Below are 23,699 nucleotides of genomic sequence, written 5' to 3'. Positions count from 1 at the left end.
AATGGCACTGCGGTTGTCTCAATCCATGCTGTTGTGAAATTTTCTGTAGCTCCAGTCATTCGTTGGATTTTCAAATGGAGTAAAGAGATGGTTGCAATGATCCCAGGCTGAAGCTTTGCTGGACATCTTTGGCAGAAAGCCCCAGGACCTGAGTAACTATGCAAGATTGCTAGAGGGATAGCTCATGGGGCTGGACTGGAGAAGGAGAGAAATGAATTGAGAAGAGGTATCTTAGGGTGGGAGGAATTAAGAAGTCATGGGACTGCAGGTCTTGAGGTCTAAGAGAAGTGTGTGTGTGTGTGTGTGTGTGTGTGTATTCACACTGGCATGCATACACACATAGATATGGGCATATATACACAGGCACACACACACATATCCTTCAGTGGGCATGTGTCATAAGGATATCACTAAATATCTTCAGATCCAAATTTCCAGTTTGCTCAGTGAGGTGATAGAATGAGACCAAATAACCTCTTTTTAATTTTTATTTTCTTAGTTCTCAAGTTTGATGATGCTGTGTTTGTTATGTAGGATTATAAGGGTGTAAGGAAGAAAAGGGAAGGCACTAGTTAAATTCTAAATAAGCCATAGTAAAATACATTTAATTTACTTCCTAAGTTGTAAAGGGTATAAAGTTTGGGGTATGAAAAATGTATGTATGCAGACTACAGTTATAGGTAAAGATCTTATTTATCCTTAATAATATACTAGGAGAATTGAAGATGAATGTATTGTTATCTTAGGGATAAAAAAACCTGTGTAGAATAATAGAAAAAAATAAAATCTGGAAGTTTCTAAAAAGTCAGAGAAATATTGAGTAGAGTGGTGAATCACATTAGTGGAAAATGGGAACTGTGGGAGGAAGGGACAGCAGAAAGATCTGAATTTATATGTAAATAATTGAAGACATTTTCTAGGTTTGTCAAGTAGTGAGAATTAAAAATGTATAATATATAGCATTCTATAATATGTAATATACATAATATGCAATCGTATATATAATGTTTAAGAAAATCATATAAAATAATATGCAATGGTGTATATATAAGGTGTAACAAAATCATATAAATGTGTTCATTCATTTAAAACTTAAAAGATCCATGTAATCGTTTTGAAGACAGAGGTCGCATCTGACTCAGCACTGTCTCTTTGGCACACAGTACTATGCTTGGCACCTGCTATTTCTCTTGTTTCTTGAGGAAAAGGAAAGTAGATATAAGATAATATTGTTCCCATTTTTATAACATAGGCAGAGATAGGAATAACAAATTTTAACAACCTGTAACTTTAAGAAATTCTGTTCTTTGCTATAGAATAGATTATATGATCCTTAAGTTGCCAAAATAATCACTATGGTCGTTTAGTAATATCATTAATAATATGCCTAATGCCTAATAAGAGAATGAAACATTTTGGTGACCTCTGACCATGTCATATCAAATCCATTGGTCCTGTGTTATTAGACTTTTTTTTCGGGGTCATTCCAATGCCTGCGGGTTATATCTCAAGTATATTTCTCCTCCAAGTTATATAGTAATAAGATATGTATATTCATTCTTATATAAAACTAGAATTCTATTTCACTCCTTTCAGCTCTCAGTCCTACATAATATCTGCCAGATCATAATGGAATGAAAATTTACTTTTTAAGACTGGCAAGATGGAAATTTGTAATTGAAGTTTTTTTTTGTTAAGAATTTATTGTTAAGACCAAAAGAATGACATTTGATTTTTTATTAAAGTATAACATCATACATTCTGAGTACTGTGTGCACACCTAGATTCTTGTCAGTTAAGAAAAGAACATAGGAAAATAACTGAGAAGAACTCGTGTAAAATACAAATAAATTACAATGGCATGGGATAAACTCATTAAAATTAATAGTATGAATGATCTTCATACTATTAGTGATGGAAATGACGTGATACTTTTCTCAGGGGAGCAATGAAACCACAAAAATATGGGAAGAATTATTTCCAAAATGCGTAGTAATGTGGTACCACATTTCTCACTCTGGCTAGCAGACTGAACACTAAGTGGAAAACAAAACAAACAGAAATACATATATAAGCAATTCTAGGTGCTCACTTCTTGAGGTTGAGAATAAACAGAGTTCTATAACTTAGCACAGGCTTTTAAACAGTGAGTCAATCTGCAGAAATTGTCATTTGTCCTGCAAGCTTACAATTAAGTCATTAAGTCACAACCGGCAGTGTTAGAAGGAGTAATTAGGAATATGTTGTAGAATTGCACACTCATAAGAAATTTTTTATGGGAAGGAAAAAATTCTAAGCATTCACTGTGGGGAAGTCTCATAAGACTTTTGAAAATCAAGCATTTCAGCCCAGGAGGCTTTTATTTAGCAAGAACAGCCAGAAGAGTTTTTCTTTTACCTCAATTTAAAGGCTTGAGAATCTTGCCTTTAATTTAAAGGTTTGAGAATCTTGCCATTTTCATCTATGGCCTAACATGTTCAAAGGAAAAGAAATAGGAAAGTGGATGAATATATTTCAAAGAAATGATTGCTAAGTTTTTCTTTATACTTTTCTTAAGGAGTCAATTCCAAGCTTCAGTTTGAAATCATGCCAGGTGCTTCATTTGAATCATTCGAGATAAATTCAGACACTGGAGAGGTAGTGACAACCACCATGCTTGACAGAGAAATTCAAGAAGTCTTCACCCTTCGAGGTAAGGGATTTCTTGACCATGCTTCAAAACAACAACAACAACAACAACAACAACAAACCGGTTCAGTGGTGAAATGTTACATTTTGTTGGGGTATTTTTAAATAAAATATTATTTAGCCAGTGGTACCTGATTAGTTTAGCCTGACTTTGTCTAGGTAGAACAAATATATTTTAGGTATGAGTCAAAGGCCACAATTCATGCTGTCTTTGTGTTCTATGTCAGTACTAGTACGAGATGGGGGATTCCCTTCACTGTCCAGCACCACAACAATCCTCTGCACTGTTGAAGATGAAAACGATCACGCACCAGAATTTATTGTTTCCAGCTATGACATTGAGGTTCTGGAAAACCAGGAACCAGAGGTTGTCTATACTGTTTTAGCCTCGGATATGGATGCTGGCAATAACAGAGCTGTTGAGTACCACATAATTGGTAAGTTTGTTTGTTTGTTTGTTTGTTTAAGACAGAGTCTCACTCTGTCACCCAGGCTGGAGTGCAGTGGCGTGATGGCTCACTGTAACCTTCACCTCCCGGGTTCAAGCAATTCTTGTGCCTCAGCCTTCCAAACTGGTAAGTATTTTTAAATTAAAATTTCCTCCAGGATGCTGACTGAGTTGATACACACTCTGTGTTGATTACTCTGTTTGATACCTGTTGCCTTTCTCTACAAAATACACACCCAGTCAGAACTGACTGGTGCCATGAGCTTTCTCTCTACCTCCTTCTCACAGTCACCTTGAACCACTGCTCTCCACGTTCTTTAAAAATCTGCCTTTGCAAACTGCTGTGAATTTTTTTCTATGCTAACATCAGTGGATGTAAGGATGGAAAAGATAGTGTTTTTGTATTTTTGTTGCTTTCACGTGATCTGTTTCAATTTTTTTTTAATTTTTCTTTTCTCATAGCCAGATTCTTACTGGGTCATTTCATCCAGTTCCTGTCTTTAGCTACTACTGGGATGCCAACGGCTCCCATCTCTAGCTGCATCCTAGATCTAGGTGCCATTAAAGGATATTGTTTTTAAAAGTAAAGTAATAACTCTCATACAAATATAAAAATGGTACCTGCAAATAACTTTTATTTAACTCACTAGTTAATGAGTAACCCAAAAAGATGTTAAAATTGTTTCAAGGAGAATTCCAAGAGCCATACATAGGCACACACACACACAAAGCAAATAAGGAATTCTGAAATGCAGAAAAGGTGTATTTGCAAGACAACACTCAGTGGCATTTCACCAGATTTACTTGCATTTCTGTGGACAAGAATCATTTATATTATTGTAAGTTTTCAACAATGTACAGAGTGATCAAAAAGGTGGTGAAGGTGGAAGACCACTATGATGACAAAGACACACTGGACACCTGTGCCCCACCCTTCTTTCTTCAATGCGAGGACACCTACTCATCTTGTTCCTCCTATTTCAAATTGTTTCACAATTTCCTGACAGCCCCAAGGACCCGGTCTTTATATCCAACAGCATCGCATTATCAATGTGTCCAAAATGACACATCAGCCTCACCCCCTTTCTACCTCCCCCATCATGGTCTGGGTCCTTCTGCCACTCTCTGCCTGTGGTCTTCAGCTATTGGTTTTTTGTGTTTTTTTTTTTTTTTTTTGTTTTGCTTCACTTACTCTTAAAAATGTATGTATCAACACACACATATTTTTATGTTGTCAACTAAACTTTTCCCCATAAACTTAAAAAGTAACAAAGCTGTGTTTCCCAGCATATCCTGAATATTGACACATTAAAATAAGACTGTTATATCACCTTTTAAAAGTATTCGATAGAATAAAAAATACCTTAAAAACATATGAAAGGCGGCCAGGCGTGGTGGCTCACACCTGTCATCCCAGCACTTTGAGAGGCCGAGGTGGACGGATCACCTGAGGTCAGGAGTTTGAGACCAGCCTGGCCAACATGGTGAAACCCCGTCTCTACTAAAAATACAAAACTTAGCTGGGTGTGGTGGCATGTGCCTGTAATCCCAGCTACTTGGGAGGCTGAGGCAGGAAAATCGCTTAAACCCGGGGGGCGGAGGTTGCAGTGAGCCGAGATCACGTCATTGCACTCCAGACTGGGCGACAAGAGTGAGACTTCGTCTCAAAAAATATATATATATGTGTGTGTATATATATTTATATATATTTCATATATATGTGTATGTGTGTGTATATATGTATATATGTTTGTATATATGTATATATGTGTGTATATATGTATACATATGTGTGTGTGTATGTGTATATATATGAAAGTCATCCTCCCCTTGTGTTGCCTTCCTCTTTCCTGGCTCTGCATGTCCCTTCATGGTCCCAAAGTCTCCACCTGTTCTGCCCAAGATGAGGCCACCTTCTCAGCCAGGTTGGAAACTGGGAGCTTCTACGGATGGCTGTGGGACTCAGAAATCTCTCCAGGAACAGAGAGCGTAGCTTGGATTGGCAAAGCTGCCTGCCAAGCCACTATGCCCAGGAAATAGGCTAAAAAGGTGACACAGCAAAGGTGATGGAGGAGCCACACAGGAGATAGGCAGGGTTGTCTGCTAAACCTGCCCTTCCAAAAACAGAACCCAGGCCTAAAACAGCCCCTGTAACCCAGCAAAGAAGGGAATAGGGTGCCTCAGGGGCGAAAGGGGAAGGGGATGCTGGCAAGGATGAGAACAATCCTGCACAAACCAAGACGCCTGCACAGCGCAGTCACAGGAAGCGCAGGGCACTGGGAATGCCAAGTGAATTGTACATTTTCATAGTTCACAGACTCTAGTGTTTGAACTATGATTTTTTTAAGTTAATAAAAATGTAGAATTTTACTTGTTTTTTTTTCAATTATATGTATGAACAAGCATTTTCAGTTATATGTTTTGCATTTTTACTTCTTCAATCAATATTACCTTTCTACATCGTTGCAGAATTTTATCATAATATAATGGACTTCTCTGCTTAAAGGATTGATCATTTTATTATAATTTTCTACAATTAAAATATGTGGATAAATTTAAGATTTCTAAAAATTTCCAGTGAACATAAGGTCTCAGTTTTGAAAATTATATTAGATTATTGTGATTATAAGATTAAAATAGCAAAAGTGCTTTCCAAATTTTGACAAGTAATAACATAAAAAGTAAAATTGTGTTGTAAATGCATCTCTGAATCAGATTAATGGGTTCCTTTTTTCCAGTGAGTTCATGAATCTGGGAATGCATGTTCCTTTTTGCTAAAATAAGGCAAAGTGGCTGGGTGCAGTGGCTCATGCCTGTAATCCCACCACTTTGGGATGTGGGGGTGGGCGGATCACCTGAGGTCTGGAGTTTTGAGACCAGCCTGACCAGCATAGAGAAACTCCGTCTCTACTAAAAATACAAAATTTGCCGGTGGTGCATGCCTGTAATCCCAGCTGCTCTGGAGGCTGAGGCAGGAGAATCACTTGAATCTGGTAGGCGGAGGTTGCGGTGAGACGAGATCGCGCCATTGCACTCCAGCCTGCGCAACAAGAGTGAAACTCCATCTCAAAAAATTAAAATAAATAAATAAATAAAAATAAGGCAAAAGGCAAAGCACAGTGCCAAGTCTGTTGCTGTTTCTCTTTGTTACAGATGTAAGCACTGAAAATTCTTGCTCACCTTTTTTAAAATGGAAGTATTGTTACAGAAGTTAATTTAGTACTTGTACGCCTTCTGAGTTCTGTGCCAAAAAGTTAATGAATAGTCTTTATTTTTTATTTATCTACCACTTGAAAACTTGAATAGGCCCTATAATTTGGTTGATAGCAGAGACCTTCCCCTACTGCAAAAGGATATTTTCCCCAGGCATTAAAGTAAGTTTTTGTTTTGACATAGAACTTTCAACACTGGGAATTATCACTTTATTTGACAGCCATGTATTTGGGTGACAGGGAGACTTTCTTTTCTAATTTGCAAGAAGAGTGCTTATAAAGGTGAATGTGGGAAAGATAAATTCCATGATCCCAGGTGCACTCTCAGGTAGAGCAATTTTAGGAATAAGGATATTTAAATTGAACTTCTGGAGATTACCAAAAAACTACCTGTTTCCAAGTAAATTCCTTAGACAACTTCAAGTAACCCAGCTGTACTCAGCCCTCATTTTAGAGACAATTGACTGATCTACACACCCTTTACTTATTCGCCTAAGCTGGGTCATGAATCCTTTCTCCATAACTTCTTATTTTTTCTCTTTGATATCTTTGCAATGTGTTCACTTCCTGCATGCATATATTGTTTCAGATACCCCTTGTTGCACAAGTAGATTACTATGACTCCTAACCTTCCCATTTTCATTTTCCTTTTTTTTTTTTTTTTTTAAAGACAGGCTCTTGCTCTGTCACCAAGGCTGTGCAGTGGTGCAATCACAGCTCACTGCAGCCTCTACCCGCTGCCAGGCTCAAGCAATTCTCCCACCCCAGCCTCCTGAGTAGCGGGGACTACAGGCACATTCCACCATGCCTGAATAACTTAAAAACTTTTTTAAATTTTATTTTAAGAGATGAGGTCTCACTATGTTGCCCAGGCTGGACTCAAATTCCTGGGCTCAAGCAATCCTCCTGTCTTGGTCTCCAAAAGTGCTGGAATTACAGGAACCATCCTGTTTTCTAATCAAACTTTGACATTGCTGCCTCAATACTATTCTTAAAATAGAAATTTGATTCATGACACTTTACTGTCCAAGATCCTTCAGGGGGCTCCCTCGTGGATTTCAGGAGAAACTATAGAATCTTCAGCGGTATACAGAAAGCCCTTCACCATTTTACCCCTGCTTACCTCCCAGATTCATGTCTTTCCTCTGCCACTACTGCCAGCCCTTTTCCTACTCTCCACATACAGACACTCAGGAACCCTGTGTACTAGTCACACCCAAACATTTGCAGCCTGTTAATTCTTATATTCCTAGAACTTCTCACAGGCTCTTTCCTCTGCATGCAACACTCTCCCCAAAACTTGTAGTATGGCTTCCTCCACTTTAGGGGTGAGACTTGATGTCACTTTTTCCAATAAGCATTTCTTGGTCATACTAACATAGGACTATGTGCCCTTCCTCTGTACTTCTCAGAGAAACAGCACCCCTTGGCTAGCACTATCTGTATGCACTAATTTAGCTCTCTGTACATATGATTTTCACACGGTACTTTAATATCCAAGTATTGACCAGCCTTTCCTTTTAAACTGCAAACTATTGGAGCTAGGTCATGTCTTACTCCCTTCGTATCTGTGATCTCGAGCACAAACTTGACACATACGAGGTGCTCATCAAATGTTTGCTGAATGACTGAATCACTCTATCAACCACAAATACTACAGAAATGTGGGTTTGTCCAATCATCTCTACTTTTGGTGTAAATTAACTATGCCTCATGAATACAAATGCAGGGCCCTCTCCTCCCCCCTAAAACCACCTATTGCTGTTGTTTCCTCTGAATGCCGTTCCGCTTGGTCCTCATATGCCTCTGATATGCAGACTTTATTAAGTTCCCACACTATTGGTCCTGCTCTTCATCCAAGAATATGACTGGCAAGTATTTGAACCACATTTCTCCTCACTAATTTTCAGGGTTATTTAAAAATGTCTTTGAAAGCTTTTTGTCCCTGTGTTCAATTTTAAGTTTTATTCTACTTGATACCATGGATTATAATAAAGGGCAGATTTTTTTTTTAAGGAATAGATGAATAGAACATTGCCTTATTTGTTTTGGAAGAAATAGGCAATTGTCCAACTAACTCTAACCAAAGTGTTACAATTCATGGACAAAATGCTGTGGACATGTAGAAGGGAAGGCTTACTGCAATAGTATAACAGGCACGAAATCTGTAGTGGGTAATATTTGGGAAAATAACTACAAATCAAATCTGTTCATTTCTGATTAATATCTTAAAAAAGGACATTATATTCTGTTTCTTATCCCCAACTCCTATTGTTTTGTGTTAAATAAAACATTCATCTTTATCCTCTTATAAGGAAAAATATATTAAAATTAAAAGTTGTAGATGCACACAAAAAAATCATACGGCTGCAAATCAGTGAAAGCAAGTGTTCTAATTATTGACTGATTAAAGATAGGCATTGAATCATATTATTCTGTTTATCCCCTCAATAGAATAGAAGTTTCATGAGGGCAGAGTCTTTATCATGTTTACTGTTATATCCCCAATATTTACGGAAGTGCTAAGATACAATATAATCAGGAGTAAATATATTTTTGAATGAATGTATAAATGAATACCATAGACAGTGCTAGCAAAGAGCTGCTACTTTTTCAATTCGAATGAATTTGGAATTGTTTTCTTTAATAGATGGAAATACCAATGAGTACTTTGCTATAAATGAGATGTCAGGAGAACTCTCAACCACTCGTTCTTTGGACCGGGAGCAAGTCAGCAATTTTACCCTTGCCATTCTGTGCTCTGACCTGGGAGATCCGCCTAGGAGCTCTGTAATACACCTGCAAGTTAGAGTTTTGGATGCCAATGACCACAGTCCTTCTTTTCCCACACTTTATTACCAGTTCTCTGTGAGAGAAGATGCTGAAGTGGGAACAGTGGTTCTTGTGCTTTCAGCTGTGGACAAGGATGAAGGCCTGAATGGGCAAACTGAGTATTTTCTGACTGATGAGGCTTCTGGTGCATTCACCATTGATCCTATGTCAGGCACATTGAGAACCAGCAACACCCTCGACCGTGAAGCCAGATCTCAGCATACATTTAGTGCTGTGGCCAGAGACTGTAGCATCCAGGGTTCACGAAGCACTACTGTAATTATAAAAGTATGCGTCACTGATGTTAATGACAATGATCCAGTTTTGGAACAGAACCCTTTTGATGTGTTTCTTTCCCCCCAGTCGCCTACAAACCGGACAACTGTCATTGTGAGAGCCGATGACCCAGACTTGGGGCCCAATGGAACTGTGATTTTTAGTTTTGCAGAGACCCAGTCAATGTTTTCTATTGATAAACATACAGGAGAAATTCAATTTCAGCAAAATCCATCTTCAGAATACTTCCCCATCTGGCTGCAGTTAAAAGTTACAGACCAGGGTGTTCCAGCCAGGACAACCACAGGTCTCTTGGTCATCCACATGGTAGGAGAAGATGTAAAGATTTCCTTCAGCCACCATCTGTATAAAGGGCTCGTGACTGAAAATTGTGAGGCAGGTGAGTGTCCCTTCAAGTTTTTCATATAATGTACTTGTTTTGGCAAAATGCTTAAGAGTACGGATTATACTACAAGAGTGCCACTGCATATTCAGTTATACATTTTTTAGTTCAATGCCTATTCTTGATATTGGAATAAACATGGTTAAGAGGAACCTGGTCTGAGATAAAATGTCAGGGCAGAAGACAGTGAGGACCAAATTCCTTCTGACCTCTAAAGGAGGGCCCTCCCATTAAAGATTCAGTTAGAAAAGCTAATAAATAAATGGATGGGGAGCCTTAATCTCATATTCTTACTGTGTTTTCTTGACCTCTTGTCAGAGTTGTTCTTAGTTCCCTTATGTTTGGAATTACTTAATTAAATTTAGCTTTTATCTTTTTAATAGAACTTACTCTAAAAATTTCTTTATTAAATATCACACATAAAAAAGGCTAGAAATACTTCTGGAAATAATATAAGCATGTATCCATAAATATCCAGGTAGGTGTATATGTCAAGACATCTGAAGCAATAGGTTAGGACCTCTCTTGGAAGAGCAAATATAACATGTGTGAAGGGCATAAGTCTGAGTTTAGAGGTGAGCTAAAATAGTTGCAAGTGTAACAGGAAAGAGAACGGCCAAAGGAAAGGATGACAGTTAAGGAAGCTGTTGAAACTGACTAGATGTAATTAATCTACACCTGGGTCAGCAGGGTTTCTTGGGCCCCTGTGAAAAACAATGACAACATCATAAAATATTGATTGACATTTCAAGCTGGCTGATACTTTGCTTGGAACATGAACTCATGACAAACTGCCAGCTCATATTTTAGACAACAGAAGATTATTTTTCCTCATTTGTTCAATTTTTTTGCTTTCAAATTCCCAAATTCTAGTGTTTTAAAAGATTGTAAATCTACCTACCAGTGTTAGAATAGCCTTGATATCAATTATTTAATAACATTTTATAGCTGCCAGCATTATTTTCTCCCCAAATACGCCTGCAATGTTAACCTTTATTTTCAACTGAAAAATACATGCCTATCAGAAGCTTAAGTTTTCTGTGGGCCACTCACACATTTGATCTATGGGTAGGCACCACTTGGCATCCTGAGTGAATTATTTTTGGTATTATAAATTTTCATCACTCCAAACTACTTTTAACATTTTCTTATTCTTTTAAGAAAACAAAAAATTAAAAGTTAAAACAAATAACTCCAATGTATTGTTATTTGTTTAACATTTCTTTGTTGGAAAGCCCACAGGTTCAGCTTTTGATTAATGTTGCATTCATCTATTAACAATATTAAACTTAGGACCTCAATTGTTTAAAATAATGTAGAGTTTCTATTTTAAAATCAGCCTTTTGGTTGGTAAAATTTCTTTAAGAGTCAGTCATGAAATGTTCACTTAATCATAGGAAGAGGCACTCTCAGAATTTCTGGTAAGACACAGGCTGGCCCCACAGCAGTGTGACAAGAAAAGTTAACATCCAAGTGACTCCCTACTCTTTACTGTGAATGCCCCCCTCCTGACTACCCCTTTCCCCTGAATTTCCAAGCCAGATTAGAGAGAGAGAATGTAACTGTTCTGAATCTCTTAAAAGTTAAGGATAAACCACTTGGTTGCCCATGATGTTTCACTCCACTAAACCATTTAAATGAATCTCCTAGAAACCAGCTTTTATTTCTCTGGTTTCATTTCCAGTGTTTTCGCTGTCATGATAAAAATGAGTCAGCAACCATAGTCCATGATGTGGACTATTCACAACTTTATGCATTTCATTGAATTGCCAGGAGGGGAGAAATTGAAATTATGAATGATATTGATACCCCACTTAAAAGTGAATACTCGGACCTTGAAAATGAAATAAAATTAAAACCTGATGACGCATGGGTACACTCTCACTACTAAAATGTATTCAGTATTGTACAATACATAAATTAGATCTTGATGTTTTGGATGAAAAACCCTTTTTCCAGCTCTTTGGCAGTTGATCTGTTGAATTCAGGCTCCACTCTTGGTAAGGCTGGGCACATGTGTATTAGAGTATGAAACTCGTGACACCAGTTAGTGTAGCTGAGTGGGTCCACCTCTGTCATGGCTCTACTGGGCATATTCTCTTTGATGACTTTCTCACAGGGATACTGTAAAGATTAAATCAAGTTTTAAGAGGATACTAGTCATTGCTTTCTTTGGTTGTTATTTTTGTCATCTTCCTGTCCGATATCTAAAGTTAGCTGGGTATAAATTCTCACCAGAGCAAACAGTTGTTACATAACAATTACATTACAACAATGAACTACTTGTGGTTGTTAGGGGCCTACAGTATGTCTTACTTTGTCTTCAAACCAGATAAGAATGATACTTTCCAAGAATGAATTATGATGAATTTCTCCATAAACACAGTGTTATTCTCAGCTTTGGAGCGTATGAATGTTTCCACATATGAATTCCTATGATAATGAAAGAGGGAAGCAAGTGTTATCTGTCATTCCTATTTTGTTATTTAGGGACAGTCTCATATTTTTGTATAAATTCATTGTATTGAGCATTATCTAACTACCCATATACAATGATATGGAATTTAATCACTTTACTTATGACTCCAAGATGGCTCTGGAGGAGAAAGAGAAACGTCTTATTCTCAGAAAAAGGTACATACTTCACAAAGCAGTTTTTATCTTTGCAAATTCACCCAAGTCCCACATCTGGCCCTCAGCCATACAGACACCAGACCTTATTTGATTAACTCACCAAGGAGTTCCTTTCCCCAGGAGTGGGAACTTATTCATTAATATGAAAGAGATTCATATATACACCATGCCAGTTTTGTTATTTATTTGGTGAGCTGTAATTGTTATGTAGATTACAATAATCATATCGGAATGACCAGTTTTCCCTTTCTAGGAATGAAAGACTCAAGAAGCCAAGTTGTGATCAGAAAGTTACTTGCTAATCCTCAATAATTAGGAGCAGGATGTTATTCAAGTGTTGAGTATCATCAGCCTACATTACTCTTTCCTCAGGCAGAGTTTACATAGCACTGCCAAGTCGGATTTTATGATGCCTTCATTGACTGGACTCCCATTACTCACCAGTTTCCTTTTGATTTACACATTCCTTGTTGGTATCTTAACACCTCTGTCAAGGCTTCAGCCCTGGAAGCCACTTACGATTTTTTATGAGGATTTTGCATAACTCTGCTCTAAATGGTTCTGCTTTATTTATAAACATAAAAGGGTTAATATTTTGGAACCATATTAATACTTTTTTCTGTTACCTATCTGTGGATAAGACCTTCCACCTACTCTGCATAACACATCCATTTGCTGTGGATAGCATTAGGATTGCCATAGTGGGAGTACAAAAAGAGGATAGTCTGCCTTTGATAAACAAAATAGGGAGTGGGGCTCATAAAAAATATTAGATCAAGCATCAACAAAATCAACTAATTTTGTGTGCATGTCAGCTTTACTGTTTAAAACTGTAACTCTGCTTCGTACGTCTTTAACTCTTGAAGGACACTCTTCAGTATTCCTGAGGATGCCCCTCATGGTTTTTCTCCTTCCCCAAAATGCTTCCTATTAAACATTGACTATATACTTGGTATGTTATATACAATATTCAATTTTAAGGGGCCTTGAACATCTATTCATTTAGTCTTTTAAAAGGTGGTTTTGATGATCAAATGAGCACTTGTAATCTCTAAAGCATTTTGCCATCACCATTACCAGCAGTTGTAAGTCTAAGATATGAAGAAGAAAGTGCAGCCAGACCCTGTGGATAGCAGAGCCAGAGGATGTTTGCTTCTAGTGGGTATTCCCCAAATGTTTATTGATATCATTTTACCATTTAATCATTACTTCTAAGATAACAAAAGGCATATATATGCACAAATGAAAAAAAAAAAAAAGAAAAAACTCATGGGGTGAGAGGGAAGGATGGGGAAGATAGTTGTGTCAGGCAGTGGAAATATCGTGCACAAAGCTTGGGGCCTCCAGAGGGTGTGGTGAGTTGACCTTGGGACCAACCGTTTCATCTGGAATAGCTAGAGAGCAGTGTGCACAGAGGCTCATGTGGTTTCCAGCGATAACTTGGGAGAGAGAGACATTGATGGCCTTTCAATTACCATTATCAACCTTGACATTGTAGAAATCTCACTTTGGAAGCTGTGTGGAGGGTAGCCTGGAGGAGAGAGATGAGTTAGGAGGATACTGTGGTGATTTACGTGCTAATGACCCAGGCCTGAAGAAAGCCACAGCAGTGAGGGATGACAAGAGGGAATGTGCTTCTCGAGTGTTTCCAAGGCAACCTCAGTGAGGCCTGGGGGTTATTTATACCGGAGGTTCTCAACCAGGACTACACATAGAGATACCAGCTTTAAAAAATTACTAATACCAGCCGGGTGCAGTGGCTCACGCCTGTAATCCCAGCACTTTGGGAGGTGGGGGTGGGTGGATCACCTGAGCTCAGAAGTTTGAGACCAGCCTGACCAAATCTCTACTAAAAATACAAATAATTAGCCAGGCATGGTGACACGTGCCTGTAATCCCAGCTACTCAGGAAGCCGAGGCAGGAGAATCGCATGAACCCGGGAGGTGGAGGTTGCAGTGAGCCAAGATTGCGCCATTGCACTCCAGCCTGGTCAACAAGAGTGAAACTCCATCTCAGAAAAAAGAAAAAAAAGAAAAAATTCTAATACCTAGTCATCCACCCCTTTCCTGCATCCAGTTAAATGGTAATCGTTGAAGGTAGACCACACATTGTTTATTTGTAGAAGCTCCCATGTGATTCCAATGTGCATCCAAAGGTGAAGATAGAGGGAGGCTTGAGAAAAAAATCTAACGCAATGTCAATATTTTAAGGAGTTGATAAAATAATGTATCTAAAAAGGAGATTGAGATGGAGGGCTAGGGTGGTAGTGACAATATCCAGGAGGATGGTGTTAGAGAAACAAGAAAGTGGCACATTTAAGAAATGGGGCATTCAACCATATTTAATATAGAGCAGGGGCTAGGTAAGATAGAGACTGAAAAATGGCTACTGGTTCATTTGGGGGCCTGTCCCCAAAGCAGAAGTAAGTGAGGTAGTGGGCTGCCACCTGCTGGTAGTGGGACTACAGCTCAGTGAGTCCTGGGCTTGGTTGAGTTGGGAAGAGCATTACCTGAGATGTTTTGGGGTTACCATCTTGGTATCGGGAGGTATGAACATAGGAGAAAGGAAGGCATGTCTGAAATAACAAGTCCATGTATTAAATATAGAGAATAAGGCAATAAAGGAATGGCACTAAAAGCAAAATAAGGTGCTTGGAGAGTCTAGAGAGGAAGTTCTGAGGAGTAAATTTGCTCTGTTGAAGTTGTTCAGGATTTGGGCCAAGAATAGATACCAGCAGCCCAGGTTTTCCAATGTGAATTCTGGAGTCAGCTGTGGCTTCTTATAGGAATTCCTCATAGCTAAATGGAACAACTTGGGAGGGAATTGAGATTTTGGGAGATTCAATAGAGATTTATTTTAAAAGCCAGAATATAGTGAAGTGCAGAGAGAAAAAGTGAAATCAGTCACTGAAATCAGACAGAGACATCAGTTTATATTTCACAAGATTTTCCTATGAAGGGAAAGAAAGGAAAGTGGCAATAGCTTGAAGAACCCTGAGGAATCAGAGGGTTGTTTTGTTCTGTTTCTGAAAGTAGGAGGAGGTTTCAGTATTTGTGATTTATAGCACTGGAAAATTTATAAGAAACTTTCATTTTTTTATTGTAGAAAATTTGTTTTTTTACATTTTAAAAAATTTTAATGTTTAATTTCTGCAGGTATGTAGTAGGTATATATATTTATAGGGTAGATGAGATATTTTGATACAGACATGCAATGTGTGATAATCACATCAGGCTAAATGGAGTATCCATCTCCTCAAGCATGTATACTTTCTTTGTGTTGCAAACAATCCAGTTATACTCTTAGCTAATTTTACATGTAAAATAAATTATTGTTGGTGGTAGGAACCCTATTGTGCTATCAAATACTAGACCTTATTCATTCTATCTAACTATATTTTTATACCCATAAACCAATCCCATTTCCCCTCTAACCTCCCATTACCCTTCCCAGCTTCTGGTAACCATCCTTCTTCTATTTCCATTAGTTCAATTATTGTAATTTTTAGCCCCCACAAATAGGTGAGAAAATGTGAAGTTTTTCTGTCAGTGCCTGGCTTATTTCACTTAACATAATGACCTCCAGTTCCATCCATGTTGTTGCAAATGACTGGGTCTCATTCATTTTTATGGCTGAATGTTACTCTATTGTGTATGTGTATCACATTTTCTTTATCCATTCACCTGTTGATGGACACTTAGGTTGCTTCCAGATCTTGGCTGTTGTGAACAGTGCTGCAATAAACATGGGAGTGCAGATATCTCTTCAATAATACTGATTTTTCTCTTTTGAGTATATACGTAACAGTGTGATTGCTGGATCACATGATAGCTCTAATTTTAGTTTTTTGAGGAACCTCCACACTGTTACTTATTTGTAGTGGTTGATCTAACTTACATTCCCACCAACAGCATATAAGGATTCCCCTTTCTCAACATCCTCACTAGCGTTTGTTTTTTCCTGTCTTTTGGATATAAACCATTTTAAATGAGGTGAGATGATATTTTGCTGTAGTTTTCTGATTTGCATTTCTGTGATAATCAATGGTGTTGAGCACCTTTTCTTTTAACTGTTTGCCATTTGTTTGTCTTCTTTTGAGAGATGTCTATTTGGGTGTTTTGCCCATTTTTTAATTGGATGATTAGATTTTCTTCCAAAGAGTTGTTTGAGCTTCTTATACATTCTGGTTATTAATCCCTTGTCAGATAGATAGTTTGCAAGTATTTTCTCCCTTCCTGTGGGTTGTCTCTTCACTTTTCTGATTGTTTCCTTTGCTGTGCGGAAGATTTTTAACTTGATACGATCTCATTTTTCTTTTTTTGCTTTGGTTGCCTGTGTTTGTGGGGCACTAAAGACATCTACTCCTATTCCAATTTCCTAGAGAGTTTCCCCAGTGTTTTCTTTTAGTAGTTTTATAGTTTGAGGTCTTAAGTTTAAATCTTTAATCCATTTTGATTTAATTTTTGTATGTGGTGAGACATAGGGGTCTAGTTTTATTGTTTTGCACATGGATATCCAGTTATCCCAGCACCATTTATTGAAGAGACTGTTCTTTCCCCAGTGTATGTTCTTGGCACCTTTGTGAAAAATGAGTTTACTGTAGATTTCTGGATTTGTTTCTGGATTCTCTATTCTGTTTCATTGGTTTGTGTGTTTGTTTTTATGCCAGAACCACGCTGTTTTGTTACTATAGTTCTGTAGTATAATTTGAAGCCAGGTAATGTGATTCCCTTCATTTTGTTGTTTTTGCTCAGGATAGCTTTGACTATTATGGGTCTTTTGTAATTTCATATAGATTTTAGATTTTTTCTCTCTATTTCTGTGAAGAATGTCATTGGTATTTTGGTAGAGATTGCATTGAATCTGTAGGTTGCTTTCGGTAGTATGGACATTTTAAGAATATTGATTCTTCCAATCCATGAACATGGAATATCTTTTTCTTTTTTGTGAAGCCTCCTCAATTCCTTTCATCAGTGTTTTATAGTTTTTGCTGCAGAAGTCTTTCACTTATTTGGTTAAGTTAATTCCTAGGTATTTTATTTTATTTTATTTTATTTTATTTTATTTGTAGCTATTGTAAGTGAGATTACTTTCTTGTTTCTTTTTCAGATTGTTTGCTGCTGGCATGGCAATATGCCATGAATTTTTGTATGTTGATTTTGTATCCTGCAACTTTACTGAATTTGTTTATCAGTTCTAATAGTTTTTTGGAGGAGTCTTTAGGTTTTCCAAATATAAGATCAGATCATCTGCAAACAAGAATAATTTGACTTCTTCATTTCCAATTTGGATGTCCTTTATTTCTTTCTCTTTTCTGGTTTCTCTGTTTTGCTGAGGTATGTTTCTTCTATACCCAGTTTGTTGAAGGTATTTATCATGAAGGGATGTTGAATTTCATCAAATGCTTTTTCAGCATGACTTGAAATAATCATATGGTCCCTTATTTTGTTGACATGATGTATCACATTGATTGGTTTATGTAAGTTGAACCATCCTTGCATCCCTGGAATGAATCCCACTTGGTCATGATGAATGATCTTTCTAATTTGTTGTTGAATTGGTTTGCTCGTATTTTGTTGAGGATTTTTGCATCAGTCTTCATCAGAGATATGGCCGTTACTTTTCTCTTTTTTTGATGTCTCTTAGTCTGATTTTGGTATGAAGATAACAATGACCTGGTAGAATGAGTTTGGTAGTATTCCCTCTTGCTCTATTTTTTGAAATGGTTTGAGTGGGATAGGTGTTAGTTCTTCTGTAAATGTTTGGTAAAATACAGCAGTAAAGTCATCAGGTCCTGGGATTTTCTTTGCTGGGAGACTTTTTATTACAGCTTTTATCTCATTACATGTTATTGGTCTGTTCAGGTTTGGATTTCTTCATAGTTCAATCTTGGTAGGTTATATGTGTCTATGAATTTATCCATGTATTCTATGTTTTCTAATTTATTGATGTATAACTGTTCATACTAGCCACTAATGATCCTTTAAATTTCTGTAATATCTGTCAAAATGCCTTCTTTTTCACCTTTGATTTTATTTATTTAGGTCTTCTCCCTTTTTTTCTGAGTCTGGCTAAAGGTTTGTTGATTTTATCTTTTCAAAAAACCAACTTTTGGTTTCATTGATCTTTTGTATTGTTTTCTTCGTTTAAGTTTCATTTATTTCTGCTCTGATCTTTGTTATTTCTTTTATTCTACCGATTTTGAGTTTGTTTTGCTCTTGCTATTTTAATTTTTTAAGATGCATTGTTAGATTGTTTATTTGACATTTTTCTACTTTTTTGATGTAGGCACTTACAGCTATAAACGTTCCTCTTTGTACTGCTTTTGCTGTATCCCACAGGATTTGGTATTTTATCTTTCTGTTATCATTTGTTTCATTACATTTTTAAATTTTCTTTTAAATTTTTCCATTGAATCACTGGTCATTCAGGAGCATACTGTTATTTTGTTATTTGTTTTCTGATTGTCTTAGGGTCTTCCCTTCCCTTTTTCTTATTTCCTGATTTCCTTTTAGTGAAAGTGGTTTTCTTTGGTTGTGTTTTAATTTCTTGCTTTTTTGTATTCATTGTATATTTATTGATTTGAGATTACCATGAGGCTTGCAAATAATATCTCGTAACCTATTATTTTAAACTGATGATAACTTGGCACCAAATGCATAAACAAACAATCAACCAAATAAAGAGAAAACTAAAAAAGACTACACTTTAGGCAGAGTGCTGTGGCTCACACCTGTAATCCCAGGATGTCAGGAGGCTGAGGCAGGTGGATCACTTGTCAGAAATTCATGACCAGCCTGGCCAACATGATGAAACCCCATCTCTACTTAAAGAAATACAAAAATTAGCCAGGCATGGTGCACACACCTATAATCTCAGCTACTCGGAAAGCAGAGGTACAAGAATCACTTGAACCTGGGAGGCGGAGGTTGCAGTGAGCTGAGATCATACCACTGCACTCTAAGCTGAGTGACAGAGCAAGACTCCTTATCAAAAAATTTTTAAAAAGACTATACCTTAACTTTGTTCTCTCGCTTTTCAACTTTTTGTTGTTTCTATTTATATCTTATTGTACCATGTCTTGACTGTGTCTTTAAAAGTTGTTGTAGTTATTATTTTTGGTTGGTTCATTGTGTAGTCTTTCTACTTAGAACAATAATAGTTTACACACCACAGTTATAGTGTTATAATATTCTGTGTTTTTCTATGTACTATTACCAGTGGGTTTTGTACCTTCAGATGATTTCTTATTGCTCATTAATGTCCTTTTCTTTCTGATTGAAATACTCCATGTAGGGTTTCTTCTAGGACAGGTCTGGTGTTGATGAAATCCCTCAGCTTTTGTTTGTCTGGGAAAGTATTTATTTCTCCTTCATATTTGAATGATATTTTCACTGAGTATAGTATTCTAGGATAAAAAGCTTATTTCTTCCAGAACTTTAAATATGTCATGCTACTGCCTCTTTTCCTGTAAGGTTTCCACTGAAAAATCTACGTCCAGATGTATTGGAACTCCATTGCATGTTGTTTCTTTTCTTGGGCTACTTTTAGGATCCTTTCTTTATCCTTGACCTTTGGGAGTTTATTAAATGCCTTGAGGTAGTCTTCTTTGGGTTAAAACTGCTTGGTGTTCTATAACCTTCTTGTACTTATAGATTGGTATCTTTCTCTAGGTTTGAGGATTTCTCTGTTATCATCCCTTTGAATAAACTTTCTACTCTTACCTCTTTCTCTACTTTCCCTCTAAGGCCAATAACTCTTAGATTTGCCCTTTTGAGGCTATTTTCTAGATCTTGTAGTTGTGCTTTATTCTTTTTTTATCATTTTTTCTTTTGTCTCCTCTGTTTATTTTCAAATAGCCTGCCTTCAGGCTCACTAATTCTTTCTTCTGCTTGCTCTATTCTGTTGCTTAGAGACTACAATGCATTCTTAAGCATGTCAATTGCATTTTTCAACTCCAGAATTTCTGCTTGAATTTTTTCAATTATTTCAATCTCTTAGTTAAATTTATCCGATGGGATTCAGAACTCCCTCTATGTGTTATCTTGAAATTCTTTGAGTTTTCACAAAACAGCTATTTTGAATTCTCTGTCTGAAAGGTCACTTATCTCAGTTTCTCCAGGGTTTGTCCCTGGTGCCTTATTTAGTTCATTTGGTGAGGTCATGTTTTCCTGGATGGTAGTGATGCTTGTGGATGTTCATCAGTGTCTGGACATTGAAGAGTAGATATTTATTGTAGTCTTTGTCATCTAGGTTGTTTGTACCTCTTCTACTTGGGAAGGCTTTCCAGGTATTCAAAGTGACTTTGGTGTTGTGATCTAAGTTTTTGGTCACTGCAGTCATATATGCATTAGGGGGTTCCTAATGCAGAGGCAACACCTTAGTAGTCCTGGATACAGCCCAGAAGAATTATCTTAATTACCAGGCAGAGACTCTTGTTCTCTTCCCTACTTCCTCCCAAACAAATTCTTTTGCTCTATGCTGAGCTGCCTGAAGCTGTAGAAGGAGTGACACAGGAACCCCTGTGACCACCACCACTGGGACTGCACTGGGTCATACCTGAAGCCAGCACAGTGCTGGGTCCCATCGAAGGCCTATAGTAACCACTGCCTTGCTACCAGCTGTGTTCGCTCAAGGCCCCAGGGCTCTATAGTGGGTGTTGAAACCAGCTAAGCTTGTGTCCTTTCCTTCAGGGCAGTGAGTTCTCCTCAAGTCTGGGTGTGTACAGAGATGTCGTCAGAAAGTCAGGATTCCTGACACACCTACCTGGTGCTCTATTCTACTGCAGCTGAGCTGGCACCCAAGCCACAAGACAAAAGTCCTTCCTATTCTTCCCTCCCCTTTCCACAAGCAGAAGAGTGTCTCTCATATGGTCACCACCACTCCAGGCCCATGATGAATACTGTCTGGCTACTACTAATGTTCACTCAAGGCCAAAGGAATCTGTAGTCAGCTTGTGATGAATATTGCCAGGCCTGGAACTCTCCCTTCAGGGCAGTAGGCTCCCCTCTGCCTTGGGGCAGTTCAAAAAATGCTGTCCACGAGCCAAGGCCTGGAATCAATGATCTTAAGAGCCCACTTGGTTCTGAGTCCCACTGTGACTGAGCTGGCACCTAAACTGTAAGATAAAGTCCTCTTTCCCCTTCCCTCTCTTTTTCTGTAGCAGAAGGGGTCTCTCCCCATAGCCACCACATCTGGGAATATGCTGGGTCACACATGAAGCCAGTATATCTCTGAGTCTCACCCAAGTTTCATGGTGAGTACTCCTGGCTACCAAGGAGTACTTCAGAGCCCAAGGGCTCTTTCATTAGCAGGTGGCGAATCTTGTCAGGACTGGGTATTTGCCTTCAAGACAGCAGGTTTCTTTCTGGCCCAGGGTATGTCTAGAAATGTCTGGGAGCTAGGGCTTGGGATGGGGGCCTCAGCACTCTGCCTAATGCCCTATCATACTGTGGCTGAGCTGGTATCCAAGTTGCAAGGCAAAGTCTTCTTTACTCTTCTTTCTCCTCTGCTCAAGTGGAAGAAAAGAGTCTGTCCTTGAGTTATAAGCTGCACTGCCTGGGGTTGGGAGAGGGGTGGTGGAAGTACTCCCTTAGCCACCCCAATTGGTGTCTCAGTAGGTCATGTGCTCCCCCAAGTCCACTGGCTTCAAGCCCTGCACAGTTCCTTATCCAGGAATTGTGGTCTTTATGGCCTAGACAATCTTTCAAGTTTATTTAGGACTCCAGAACTCTTTAGCCTGCAGTGGCAAGGCTTGCTGAAATTCAGGTTCCAACTGCTGAGATAGGAGATTCCCCTATCACCAAGGTTGGACTAAATGTTCCCTCCATGGGAGCTGGCTGAGTTCTGTCCAGTGTTGCTTTCTGCTGTGACACAACAGCACTGAGTTACAATGCAGAGTCCCACAATCACCATGCTCACCCTTTCCCAAGTGTGCAGATTCTCTCTCTTCAGCACATGGCCACTGCCAGGAGATGGGGAAGGTGGGGGTGTATTCAAGACTGTCCCTACACTCCTCGGTGCCTCTTTTGGTGATATGAAGTAAAAACCAGGTACTGTGATTGGTCACCTGACTTGGTTCTTATGAAGGTCCTTTTTTTGTGTAGATAATTGTTCAATTTTGTTTTCCTGTTGGGAGGACAATCTGTGGAGACTTCTGTTTTGCCATCTTGTGCAACCTCCTCATTAATATTTAAGTCAAAAATAGAATAAAATATTTAGTAGAAATAACAGAGATTTTATTTTTGTTTTTAATTGGCATCTATTGTTTGTGGATGTCTGAAGCCTGATTTTAGATTATTTTGAGGATAAAAATGCTGTTTTCATGAAGAGCTGCTGCAACAATCATTGAATTATGGAAATACGGTAGCGTAATTTTTATTATTTGGTGACTAAAAGCATCTTAAAAGGCATTTCTTTAAATGAAGTGTAACTGTACATTTTGGTAGATACATTTACCTTGTTTTTTGAGATAATTGGAAATGTTCTGGGTTATCTCAAAACCAAAGTTGAGAATTACACAGAAAAATTGTGCAACTTTTTTCCTAAACACACGCAGGCTCTGGATTCTAGCTTAGTCTGGAGTTTCGGGAGCTGGAAAAGATAATGAGGATGGCTCCTGAAAATTTAGGGAATCTAAAATCTGAGTGTCAACTTTGGGATGACAGCCCAGACAGGAAATGGTTGGGAAGTGAGGGAAAATTGGCAGCACCAGGTCCACAAGCAAGATGTTGACTCTGATCTGACACTGAAGCAGCAGTGAAAATTCTCAAACTCATGTCTTAAATACAGTCTTATGTAAATCACAAAATTAGAGATGTAGTTGGAACATCTAGGGATCATTTTAGCACCTACCTTTCTCTAAGTTGCCATGTGTGCATTTTTAAATAATTAAATGCAATAATTTATACATTTTTCTTTGAAAGAAAAAGAATTATAATTTTAAAAATTATAAAATTTTCTTTGAAAGTTGCCCATTAAAATCTGTAGTCCGATTAAAAACCTATTTCAGACTTAATCAATTGTGTTTACTTCTTATTGCATGCATTAACTTTATTTTGGTTTTCCTGCACATCTTTTTTTTTTTTTTGCTAAAACTTACAAAAAAAATAAGCAGTTTTCTGGCTTCTCTATTATTTCTTTAGGTGTTCACAAAAGCAAATAAGCTTAAGAATGTATACCATTTTCATTTATAACCATGATTTC

The 23,699-nt window shown here is 37.8% G+C and overlaps 1 protein-coding gene across 1 annotated transcript in view; it reads left to right on the top strand.

The window, feature by feature from the left end:
* DCHS2 (dachsous cadherin-related 2) overlaps nt 1-23,699 on the top strand; it is a 273,224-nt gene that overhangs the window by 187,157 nt on the left and 62,368 nt on the right. The window contains exons 11-13 of the mRNA XM_033215533.1: nt 2,558-2,692; nt 2,916-3,125; nt 8,999-9,856. Coding sequence (XP_033071424.1) covers nt 2,558-2,692; nt 2,916-3,125; nt 8,999-9,856 — 1,203 coding nt within the window. The remainder of the gene's footprint in view (nt 1-2,557; nt 2,693-2,915; nt 3,126-8,998; nt 9,857-23,699) is intronic.

This window comes from Trachypithecus francoisi, unplaced genomic scaffold (genome assembly GCF_009764315.1).
Source record: "Trachypithecus francoisi isolate TF-2019V2 unplaced genomic scaffold, Tfra_2.0 Lachesis_group1, whole genome shotgun sequence".
Classification (NCBI taxonomy): domain Eukaryota; kingdom Metazoa; phylum Chordata; class Mammalia; order Primates; family Cercopithecidae; genus Trachypithecus; species Trachypithecus francoisi.
The sequence above is the reverse complement of the archived record's forward strand: the minus strand, read 5'-3'. Positions and strand labels throughout refer to the sequence as shown.